Genomic DNA, 12,360 nt, shown 5'->3' on the forward strand with positions numbered 1-12,360 from the left:
TTTACCCCAGATGTAATCTCTTCTTTTCCAGCTCCTCAGCTGTTGGGCGTTCTCCTTCGGAAACGCACCCAGCTCAGTTTTATCCATCAGGAAATGCTATCTGTTAAAAACCAAACCTTAAAGATGTTATTCGTTTTCCCTAAAATGGAGAGGATCCCTCATTCTGGTAAAACCCAAGCTTCACTGTGGTAAGAGGAGGGGGTGGATTTGTCTGGGAAGGAAGGGCCCATCTCAGCTTCAGAGACGTGAGGTTTGCTGCACTGATGCAGGGTGGGGTCTCAGCACGGACGCAGAAGCAAGTGACGGGCAATGCTCGGGACCCAGGAATTCATGGCGAGACCTAACCGACAGCTTTACTGAGGCAAAATTCATAGATCCTAAACCCCACCTGTTCAAGGAGTACAGTTCAGTGGAATTTAGTACCGAACCAAGTGATGGAACATCGCCGTAATCTAATCGGATTGATTGACTGATTTGTGGCCACACCGTGCGGCAGGCAGGATCTTAGTTCCCCGACCAGGGATTGAACCCGTGCCCCCCGTATTGGGAGTGCAGAGTCTTAACCACTGGACGCCAGGGAAGTCCCCATCACAATCTAATTTTAAAACATTTTCATCGCCCCGAAGAAACCCGGTACCCAGGCAGCGGCTCCCGCAGCCCCTGGCGGCCACCACCACGCTCTCCGTCTCCGTGGATTTGGCTGTGCTGGACGCTTCACACAAACGCCATCCAGCGTTTGCTCCTTTGAGTCTGGCGCCTTCCGCCTGTGCAGGGTTTGATTTGCATCTCCTTGAGGGCCGTTGGTTTTGAGCATCTTCCCATGTGATGTTGGCCATTGTAAATCTTTGGAGAAAGTCTAGTCAAATCTCCTTATTTGTCTTTTCATTATTGGTTGCGATGGCCTCTGTCTATCCCAGATACCGATCCCTCATTAGATATGATTTGCGAGTATTTTCTAGGGCAACCCTGGGGACCTTTCACGCATCCTCAGGGGCCACGCAGGCAAAGCCTTGACGTCTGGTTCACCTGCGTTTTGGTGGAACGTCTTGTGATTCCCCAGGAACGTGGAAATCTGTGGGGCCGGGTCTCACCCACCTTCCTGCCACCCCCGGGAGGGTGTCCGGCACAGTTTCTTGTGGCCGCCCGGGGTTCTGATGCAGGGGAGCTGCCTCCTGCCCGCCACCCCCAGGATCGGGCCGCTGGTCTCTAGCAGTTTCCCAGGACGTCGTGCCTGCGGCCCTTGTTCACGCACACACTGCTTAGTCTGCAGCCAAGGAAACCCTTCCTGCTGCCCCTCGGTCGAGCCCTTCTGAGCCCCAAGTCTGTCTCGGAAGCCCCGTGGGCCTGCTGGCTGCGTGCCCTCTGAGCAGACGAGCAGCGGTGCCCTTCCAGCTCCCGGTAAGCTGGATGCTTCGTCTGTGGTCGACGTGGGGCCCAGGGAGGGGCGGGCGGCACTTTGGGTTACCTCATCCTTCTTCTGCGTTACAACCTGCGGGTGCTCCTCTGCACTGAGCCCGAGCTGGGGAACTTTCCCTTCATGTCCACAGAGCCCTGGGGGTGCAGCTGCCAACCTCAGGTGTACCTGCGACCTCAGGTGTACCGGGGGCCTAGGGTGTACCCGGGGCCTTAGGTGTACCTGCAGTCTAAGGTGTACCCATGACCTTAGATGTACCCGGAGCCATAGGTGTACCGGGGGCCTCAGGTGTACCTGGGACCTTAGGTGTACCTGCAGTCTAAGGTGTACCCATGACCTTAGATGTACCCGGGGCCTTAGATGTACCCGGAGCCATAGGTGTACCCGGAGCCATAGGTGTACCGGGGGCCTCAGGTGTACCTGGGACCTTAGGTGTACCTGCAGTCTAAGGTGTACCCATGACCTTAGATGTACCCGGGGCCTTAGATGTACCCGGAGCCATAGGTATACCCGGAGCCATAGGTGTACCCGGGGCCTCAGGTGTACCCGGGGCCTCAGGTGTAGCCGGGGCCTCAGGTGTACCCGGGGCCTCAGGTGTACCTGCAAAGCCGCCTTCCACAGGTGACACGTGTTGGGGGCTGAGCCGTGTCGCCTTAGGGGCACATGCAGGCTCTGAAGCCCTGTCCCTGCTCCAGGGGGGCCTGGAAGTGCAGCCGAAGGCATCACAGCAGGGAGGGTGGGTTTCAGAGTCGAGGGGGCCGGTGTGGAGCGAAGGGGTGCAGGATGCTTAGGAGGTTCACCCTCCCCAGGTCACCCCGCTCCTGTCCTGACTCAGCTCCTCCCCCGCCCCAGAGGAGAGGCCCGGGCAGCACAGGAACAACGGCCCCTCCCTGCCCCGCAGCTCTTAGTGAAGTGTCTCCTGTGCCCCCCGGGCCTTCCTGAAGCTGGAGGAAAGCTGGCCTCGCAGGTTCAGGCCTCTTTCCATCCGAGGTTCAGCCTCTGTGCCCTGACGGTGGTCTCTTCTCGCCTGTGTGTGTGTGTCGGATGGAACAGGGCAGAAAGTCTGCTGAGGTCGCTGCCCGGTTTAGGACACGCTGGTGGAGAGATGGGGAGTGGGTTTATTTCTGTTGGCAGTTTGTAAACAGCTCTGCCTTTGTAATTTGGACACGTTACCTGCCGTCTGGCTCAGCAGCAGGATGTAAACACCCCTGAAGTCCCAAGACCTGCGAGGAGAGTTGACGGTGTCTCTGGGGAAGGTGGGACTCATTTTCCTCTTGCACGTCCGGGCGGAGGACCAGCTCTGGGGCAGCGTTTGCCTGGCCGCTTCTTGCTGCTGTCGTCTGCAGGGGACCCGACACCCCGCGCGGCTGGAGGGATGGAGCCCCGCCCCTGCGCTGTCACGCAGGGCTGAGTAGGACGAGGTTCATCCCCAAAGGAGCTGGTGTTGCGATGACGTGGCGAGTCCCTCGGAATATGTCGCGTTGGGTTTGTTTTCTGACCTCGTCCCACAGGCAGGTGTTGTACCCCGACATGTACAGTTAGAACAGCGCTGAGCGGGCGAGCGGTATTTGAGGTGTTGAATGATTACGGTAAAGCCGGCCTGTGCCCAGGGTATGAACTGGCCCTAATGAGCCTCCTCTGCCGTGCCTCCCTGGGGACGGGGTCCTGTGCCTGTGCCCGGCCGCCGCGGAGCCGCTGTCTTCAGAGTTTAGGCGGAAGGTTTCCAGGATTTTCATGTTTGTGTTAAAGTTGGTGGCGCAGTGGTTGAGAGTCCGCCTGCCGATGCAGGGGACACGGGTTCGTGTCCCGGTCCGGGAAGATCCCACATGCCGCGGAGCGGCTGGGCCCATGAGCCATGGCCGCTGAGCCTGCGCGTCCGGAGCCTGTGCTCTGCAACGGGAGAGGCCACAGCAGTGAGAGGCCCACGTACCGCAAAAAAAAAAAAAAAAGTGAAGGTTCCCTGAAGCCACAAAGGCTGGACACGGTGCTGGATGGGACGGGCTGGGCCCCCGGAGCGTGGCCGTGTGTTTCCTTTCGTTGTCTCTGTTTGTTCTTGACAACGCTGAGCAAGGGGCTAGGGCCCTGTGCCGGGGCTGCCTGTCTGTGGGGGGAGATCCAGGGCCCCGTGCTGGGGCCGCCTGTCTGTGGGGGGAGGTCCAGGGCCCTGTGCTGGGGCTGCGTGTCTGTGGGGGGAGGTCCAGGGCCCCGTGCTGGGGCCGCTATGCGAGGCTTCATTTAGTCTCTCGTCAGCAGCCATCATGTCTCAGGCACTGCAATGCTGACTGCGTACAGTTGGTGGAGCGTCACTAGAAGGTTCTTCGGGTCGGAGGTGTTTCCTTAACGTCCGGTGCACAGCACTGTGAATAATGCAAAGATGAGTCAGACCCAGGTCTTCTCGGTTTCCAGGGAGGCTATGGGTGAGCTGCTGCAGTGTGTGAACCGTCCTTCTGCTCTGAACTCATAGCTTTACTTTCTTCTTGCGTTAAAGACCTTTCCCAAAAGTTCTGGGATTGTCGTCTTTTTTTCTGAAGGCTTAGGGTTTTGCTGTCACTTTCTGGCTTTGAATGGACCCGCGCTGTGGCCTTTCCACCGCCCACCAGCTTTGAAGCCCCCCTCGACTCCTGCTGGGGGTGCCGGTGGGCGCTCAGACCGCTCCCCTGAAGAGCTGGGCGGGGGTTTGAGCACTTACCCCGTGAGGGCCCAGCGGGTGGGCAGGGGTGGGGGGCCCGGCCTTGCAGGGGCGCCCAGCCCTCCCCAGGGCCCAGCACAGACCTGCATCCAAGCCCGCCCCAAGGCCCGCTCTGACCGCTCTTCCCCCCGCAGTGTGCTGGGGAGGAAGACTGTGTGGACAGCCGGACCGTGTACGTGGGCCACCGCGAGCCCCCACCGGGAGCTGAGGCCTACATCCCGCACAGGTGCCCGGACAACAGAATCGTCTCCTCCAAGGTAAGCATCAGCCTGCGAGCTCGCCGCACGGCCCTCGGCGCGTGGGCTCAGCACCCCTCCGGTTGCCCCCCGAACACTGTTGAGACGTGACGTCACAGCACATTCTCTTCACGTCCCTCTTACCTGTGTCACGTTTAAGCATCAGGTTTGAAGTCTAGGACGTTCGGGTCCTGCCGGCACCACGTATTAGCTGTTGGCCGCGTGCCACCATTGAGCCCCCCAGGCCAGGGTCTCCTCCTGCAAAACAGACGACGCAGGGGCCCCGGCGCCACCAGCTGGCGAGCGCGCACTGGGCGCGCGTCCAAGGCCGTCAGGGAGGAGCGGTGACGCGAAGAGGAGGACGCGCGTGTCACCGTTTACGGGGGCTTTGACCGTCTCTTGGCCTGGAGGTGGGGTGGCAGGACTGTCTTCACACCTCAGGTTAACCGGTAGCTGGGTCTTGGGAATGGGGTCGCTGACTCTGGAAAGCAGCAAACGGTGGCTTTGCAGGCTGCGGAGAACTTTCCACACGCCTGGGTGTCCTGGACACCCAGACCCACGTCACAGACCTGCGTAATTCACACATCAATGTGCTGCGTGTCCAGATGCCTGCGGTGGACCCGCTTAATTCTGTCATGAGTTATCAAGAGTGTCCCGTGCTTGTTACAAATACTTGACAACTGAGGTTTTCTAAAGCAGTTTTTTTTTAATTTTTCTTTTAGTAGAAGTACAGTTGATTTGCAATGTTGTGTTAATTTCTGCTGTACAGCAAAGTGGCTCAGTTCCACATATACATACATTCTTTTCCGTTATGGTTTATCCCGGGGTATTGAATAGAGTTCCCTGTGCTCTACAGTAGGACCTTGTTGTTCATCCACTCTATATGTAATAGTTTGCATCTACTAACCCCGAACTCCCACTCCATCCCTCCCCCATCCCCCTTCCCCTTGGCAACCACAAGTCTGTTCTCTGTGTCAGTGAATCTGTTTCTGTTTCATAGATAGGTTCATTTGTGTAAGGCAGTTTTCTTAATGGAATTATTTTATTTTAAAACCGCAATGTAAAATAATAACTTTAATCTCCAGAAATACAGCATGGGTAAGTCAGTTGCTCATAAACAAAATCACAGCCAAACAAAAGTAGTCCGTGGTTGCCCAGACATGACCAATGAAAGGAGAAATAAACAGGAGGACCTCATATCCGGAAATAGGTCTTTCCAGTAGTGACATTTATAAGTTAGACAGTCTCGAATAGAGCTCACTGAAGATGCACTCTGTCAACCACTAGTGCCCCCAAAGGAACAAAATCTCAGACGTATTTCTTAGAAATCTGCTCGTGTGCAGTGCAGGCGCATCGAGGGATGGGGAAGTGCACTGAAGACACTCAGATACTGTGCACGTGTGAACTTGCAGGAGCGACTTCGAGTCCCCACTCGACTAGGCCTCGAGTCCCCACGCTGCCCCGCGTCTAGTCTGGGCAGGATGTTTGACAAAGCCGCCTCGGCTTCTGAGTCACATCCCGCACAGCTGGCTTCTCCCCCAGGGACGAAGCTTGGGCCCTGCTGTCCCAGCCCCGGTTCCTCCCAGGGACCTGGAAGGTTCTGTGCAGCCGCTCAAAGGAAACTTCAGAAACTCAGGGATCGGAGCAGCAAAGCCCTTCTTGACGCATCCGGTGGACTAGAGCCCGGGGCTGCGGGGCACTGCGTTTGTTATGAAGCCCCGTCCACGCTCTGGGGGAGATAATCGAGAGCAGTGATTCCTAAATCCCACTTAGGACCCCTTGCTATGATTCAAGTTTCGAGCCAATTTATCATTTTCAGGTTTTCCCTTCTAATATTCCCGCAGCCAGTGGCCAGCAAGACGTTGAGGGGCCCCGTGTCACCTCCCAGGGTCTGCAAGAGGCGCTGCCTTGCCTGGGGTGGCTTCTTCCTATGTGCCCCGAGGCTCCTTGGGTTCTAACAGAGGAAACCCACCTCCGGGGCGAGGGCGCCGTAAGGATGGGTTTCCATACACGTGCAGGTCCTGGGCGCCTTTTGAAAACTGTTTCTTTTCGGGAAAGTTCCTTCACCCCCCGCCCTGACAGAATGAAGTCAGCATCTGCCCCCGGAGCCAGATCAGGCTGTCACACAGGAGGCGTGGGTTTTGGTGAAAAGGCGACACGTCTCAGCTCTGAGGAGAGAGGGCACTCGCAGTATTAGTGGCTTAAAGTCAGTTCCAGGTAGATGATGGTGTGTCATTTCAAGAACAATTACAACGTAACCTCAGTTGCTAATTGATCTCAGTACAGAGGAGACCCTCAGATGAGGACCTAGAATCCAAGTCAGTAGCAGGGTGGACAGGCCGTGGACTTAGACCAGATGACGTGGACATCTGGACACAGGATCATTTTCATTTAAAAACAGCTCAGGATGTGGAAAATACAACTTAATTTGTAAAGCGTTAAGTTTACAGACAGGTTCAGAGAATATGTTTCTGGTGACGTATATATGTTTTCTTGGGAAGAGAACATTCGTTTCTACCTTAAAAGAAAAGATGGTCAACAAAGATTTCGTAAGTGCACAGACGCACTTTAGTAATAAGTTTTATGACTTATTACTTAAGGAGCAGTAATACTACGACCAGCAGTAAAGTCGTAAGTCTGATTTTATTAAATCCAAGGTCGTGAAAGCACTTAGCATGTGAAAAGTTACACGAGGACTGAAAATGCTCATCTGGCCTGATCTGAAGAAGTGCTGTTATTGGTGATCAGTGAGTTCTGTTTCCTTTTGGGGCAGAGCCTGGTAGAAATGACCCCAGCACAACCCCTTGGCTTCTGACCTCACGCCGAGCCCCCAACCCAAGGCCTGCTCTAGCACCAGATCCTGGACTCAGGGACAGTGGGGCTTCATCAAGTTACAAAATTGTACCTTTGGGCACAAGACGCGTGTGGCTCCCATCTCTGCCCTCAGCATGCTATGGAATTAAATGTTCAGCTCAGGCTGTGCTGTCCCTCCACCCTGTACAGAAAGCTGAACTACTTGTGACCTTCCGGGTTGCCTTCCCTGGAGATCAGTGACCGTGCCCGGTGCGTTTTTAGGGCGCCGCGTGCGCACCTGTGCGGGATTCCCCCTCCAGGCACACAGTAGCCGCAGCCTCAGCGGTTTCCAGGTGCTCTGGTTTCACTCTCCGGGGCTGGCGAAGCAGGGTGGCGCCAGGCTGTCCTTGTCTCCCCGTCTCCATGTGACTAAAGGTCGACCAGGCGGGACGGCTTCTCTGCGTCTGAGCCGCCCTCCCAGTGAGTACAGGACACAGGTGACTCTCACGGAAGGAAGAGAGTGGCCAAATCCAGCTCAGCGCTGACGACACGCGACCCCCAGGGCAGATGCACACTTTGGGTGTGAAGTCTTTCATGGCGTGAAAGAAACACAAGGCTAGTAATTGTCCTGTGGATTCAATGCTCCTCAAGTTGTCTGGTGGGAAAGAGATGCTCCGCCGACCTCAGACTCCTTAGCTCCCTCATGGCCAAAAAAACCCCCTTTGTTCCCTGCTTGTGGCTCAATATCAAGGATTCCAGTATTAAGTTCTATTCTACTGATCCGGGACTTGACAGATGTAGGTCAGAGTGTTGCATCGTACATTGTAATACAAAGTGTTACATTATATTGTGGCCCAAGTGTCTAAGCAGATATTTAGATCTTTAGAATTTAGCAGAGATCAAAAATGTGCAATTGGAGGACTTCCCTGGTGGCACAGTGGATAAGACTCCATGCTCCCAATGCAGGGGCCTGGGTTTGATTCCTGGTCGGGGAACTAGATCCCACACTCATGTCTCAACTAAAGATTCGCACACGACAGCTAAAGATTCGCACGCCGCAACTAAATATTCGCACGCCACAACTAAGGAGCCAGGCAAGCCGCAAGTAAGGAGCCCGCTTGCCACAACTAAGACCTGGTGCAACCACATAAATAAGCAAATAAATAAATATTTTTAAAAATGTGGTAATGGAATATTTTATAAATGTACAATTGGCACACCATTATCCAATTGCCAACCCTTACATGTGTAATAAAATGCTCATTTTATTTTATTTTATCCATACAGTACTGATGTATCAGTGCAGTCATGAATGTTTCGACTGTCTCATTGGGTTTTCACTCTTCTTACCATACATCATCAGGGATTTTGACCGTATTACTAATAATCAGCAGTAATAACTTATGACAGTCATTTATTCTGTAAAATATGGAGATCACAAAACATAATGTCTGAGCTGCAGCGTGGGTCTCCTGCACCTGATAGGAATAAAGTCATCATTTAAGTGGCTTTAAAGGTGCCTGTGGGTCTAGATGCAGGGAGATAACCAAGGTGCGTACCGGTCCAGATGAGAGAGATGGCGTGCAGAGCAGGCTCTCCCCCTTCAGGGGGCGATCTTCGTTAAAAGGCAAAACTGTCAAATGGAATTTTAAAAACAGTGTCCAAGCTCAGTGTTTACTGTAGGTTAATGACATACGGGACATTGTTGTTTTCAACACAAAGGTTAGGGAAGGTCTCCTTCTGAGGCAAAAATGAGACATTTGGCGAGTAAGTGGCCTGACTACCCTCCCTGTGTCCCTCTCCAGCCCCCTGGGTAAGGGGGAGGGGCTGGCCCAGGACACCTCCTCAGTGCAGGAACCGTAGCCAAGCTGGGTTAAGACCACCTGAAAATGGTGACTTCTGTTTCACGTTCTGTCCCTTCATAGCCACGCTGTAACAAAACAGCTTACCAAAAATTACAATCAAAGGAGAATGCTAACCATGTGTGTTTTGAGTTAACAATCAGAGGTTTACATTTTACGAGAGACATTTTAATAGTAAAACTATTCTTAAGCTACTTTGCCTTACCTTGAGTTGTTGGAATTAGGTAGTTGACATATGCTCCTCTTGGAGCACATGTTCTGTGTTAGCGGTTGTTTTTACAGTCAACAAGTTGATAACATGTCTACAAACACTCTCAATTTTGTATCTAAAGCTAGACATTTTGTACTTTGAAATTCAGGACAGCTTATCACGTGGTAGAGTTATGCTACACAACGTAAAATGGGATCAAAATGACTCCTTTCTGTTTTTCTTTTACACAGTACACATTCTGGAACTTCATACCCAAGAACTTATTTGAACAATTCAGAAGAATAGCCAACTTTTATTTTCTTATCATATTTCTGGTGCAGGTAAGTCTGGTCATCTTCTTCTGTCACCTCAAGTGTAAATATAAGTAAGTGGCATTTATTCTCAGGTGACTGGTTTGCTCCTCAGAAGGAGGAAGCACTCAATGCCCCTTTATCTGCAGCTGCTTCACTTGTTTTCTTCAAGGACTAGCATGTTGGGTCAGAGAGACCTGTTCACTAAAACATAGGCGTGAGCGCTGTGCATGTGAACTGGTCCTGGCCACTTTCCGTCCTCGTTCTCCAGTACTGACGGGAGAGCAGGATCTTCCTAATCTTTAGGGGGGATTCTCCTAAACAAAAACATTAAGAGAAAGAGAGTTAAAAAAAAGAGAGTGAAAACCACAGCGAGGTATGGATTAGGGAACAGGTCAGATGTGCTTTAAGAACAGCAACCTAACTTGTCTCATCATACAAAATACCGTTGAAGGACTTTTAAAATTTCCCCGACAGTGATTTATGCAACTAATGTAATTAAAGTGTGGCACCAGGAGCAGAGGGGTGAATTGAAATAAAACGTGCACTGGAGTCAGCTGGTGTCTTTGCCACTGCCGACGTGGCTTCCTAAGCACAGCCCGTAATTAAGGAGAACTGCCCTCAGTTTTATAGTAAAAATTCATATCTAATTTATCTCCAGGGGTGGGATGAAGTGGGGTAATAGTAAAGCGAGTTAAAACGAGTCAAAGCAAACGTCGGCAGGTGTTACAGGGCCAGCCAGTCCGTCTAAAGCCCCTAAGAAGTGTTTCTGAAAATGACTCAACGGTTCTCTTCTCACTGCAGCTGATTATTGATACGCCCACGAGTCCAGTGACGAGCGGCCTGCCGCTGTTCTTCGTCATCACTGTCACAGCTATCAAGCAGGTGAGCCTTACAGGCAGAAAGGACGAAGGTCCTACAGAATCTCTGCTATAGGACATCCCCTTTCATCCAAAGCAGAGTTCCCCACCTTGTTTCAGCTGGCTCGTAGGAAACTTAGCTGACTTCTCGAAATTCACTTTCGTGACTGGTTTAGATAGAGTCTTGAGTCAAGAGATGCTTGAGTTAAAAGAAGAGAGATTGTGTAATTTAGTGCTAGCTTGTCGCCCCGAGCGTTTGAAGAGGACACGGTCGTTCTCACGTGGAATCACCCGGAGACAGCACCTGAGTTGCCTCGCCCGCCGTGTCCCCGGCTGCCCGAACCCCGAGGACCTGCTCGTGCAGAGGGTCTGGGGTGCGGCTCCATGAGTAGAACAGCCCGGTGACCCCTGACTCGCTCCGTGTGGATTGCGCTGCTCTTTGCAATCCTGATAGATAAAGCCGGTGACTAACAGGAAGGACAGGTCGTCTGTTAGTCCCACCATCCACTCAGCCAGCTTAATGCTCAACCATCACCTCTGCTTAGTTCCAGAAAATTCCCGACATCTTGAAAGAAACCCCCGTACCCGTGAGCGTCACTCGCCACCCCCCTCCGCAGCTCCTGGCAGCCACCAGCCTACTTCCTGTTGCTATAATTTGCCTATTGGGGACATTTCCCATTAACAGAACCATACAGTAGTGATCTTTTGTGTCTGGCTTATTTCACCGAGCGTGTTCTCAGGGTTTATCCACGTTGTAGCCTGTGTCAGCGCTTCATCCACAGATGAATAATATTCCATCATGTGGACAGACAGACCACATTTTATTTATCCGTCATCCACGGATGGACATTTGGGGTGCTTCTACTTTTTTTTTTTTTAATGTGGCTTTATTTATTTATTTGCTTACTTCTTGCCACATCGCGTGGCTTGCGGAATCTTAGTTCCCCGACCAGGGGTCGAACCCAGAGAAAGCGCAGAGTCCTAACCACCGGGTCGCCAGGGCATTCCCGGGAGGCTTCTACTTTTTGTCTCTTATGGAGAACACCGTTGTGAACATTCACATGTAAGCTTTGTGTGGACATACGTTTTCATTTCTCCTGGGTACATACAAAGGAATCGAGTTGCGCTACTGTTGTAAAGAACTGCCAAAGTATTCTCCAAAGTGACTGCCCCATTTTACGCTCCAACCCGCCGTGCGTGAGGTTTCAGTTTCCCACATTCCTGCTAAGGCTTGTTGTCCATCTTTTTTATTACACTCGCCCGAGCGGGTGTGGGGTGGTACCCCACTGTGGCTTGATTTTACGTTTCCTTGGTAACCAATGATGCTGAGCATCTTTGCATGAGCTGATTGGCCTTTTGTAAATCTTCTTTAGAGACATAGCTTCAGGTCATTGGCCTGTTTTTAAATTGCGTTGTCTTTTCCTCCACGAGTCGTGAAAATTCTTTATATGTTGTAGATACAAGTCCCTTATCTGCTGCAGACTTTTTTTTTTTAGTGATTTATTTATTTACTTATTCATTTGTTTTGGCTGCGCCGGGTCTTAGTTGCGGCATGCGGGATCTTTTAGTTGCGGCATGCAAACTCTTAGTTGCAGCACGCATGCGGGATCTAGTTCCCCGACTAAGGATGGAACCCTAGCCCCCTGCATTGGGAACGCAGAGTCTTACCCACTGGACCACCAGGGAAGTAAGTCCCTGCTGCAAACTTTTGAACAGGATGACATTTGCATTTGAAATAATTTACAGAAAGGTAGCATCTAGTTAAATTCTTGATGGTCACATTGTTGCTGACAAAGCCATGCTTTCTGTGTTAGTTTCTAAATAAAAAATTAAGAAACTGAACACACATGTCACATGAGACATGGTTCAAGTGACAGTGGGTGGCAGTGGGAATGAGGTGACGCATGGCGGAGTGATTGACTCCAGACCGAGAAAACATGAAGAACGGAGTCTCAAGGTGACCTTTGTGAGTGTAAGGGCGGTGCCTGTATGTCTCCCAGCCAGT

The 12,360-nt window shown here is 52.1% G+C and overlaps 1 protein-coding gene across 1 annotated transcript in view; it reads left to right on the forward strand.

Moving 5' to 3' along the window:
- Positions 1–12,360, forward strand: part of ATP11A (ATPase phospholipid transporting 11A) — a 120,764-nt gene that overhangs the window by 53,385 nt on the left and 55,019 nt on the right. Inside the window, exons 2-4 of the mRNA XM_059995865.2 lie at positions 4,238–4,360; positions 9,436–9,525; positions 10,300–10,380. Coding sequence (XP_059851848.1) covers positions 4,238–4,360; positions 9,436–9,525; positions 10,300–10,380 — 294 coding nt within the window. The remainder of the gene's footprint in view (positions 1–4,237; positions 4,361–9,435; positions 9,526–10,299; positions 10,381–12,360) is intronic.

Source organism: Delphinus delphis, chromosome 18 (assembly GCF_949987515.2).
Source record: "Delphinus delphis chromosome 18, mDelDel1.2, whole genome shotgun sequence".
Taxonomy (NCBI): domain Eukaryota; kingdom Metazoa; phylum Chordata; class Mammalia; order Artiodactyla; family Delphinidae; genus Delphinus; species Delphinus delphis.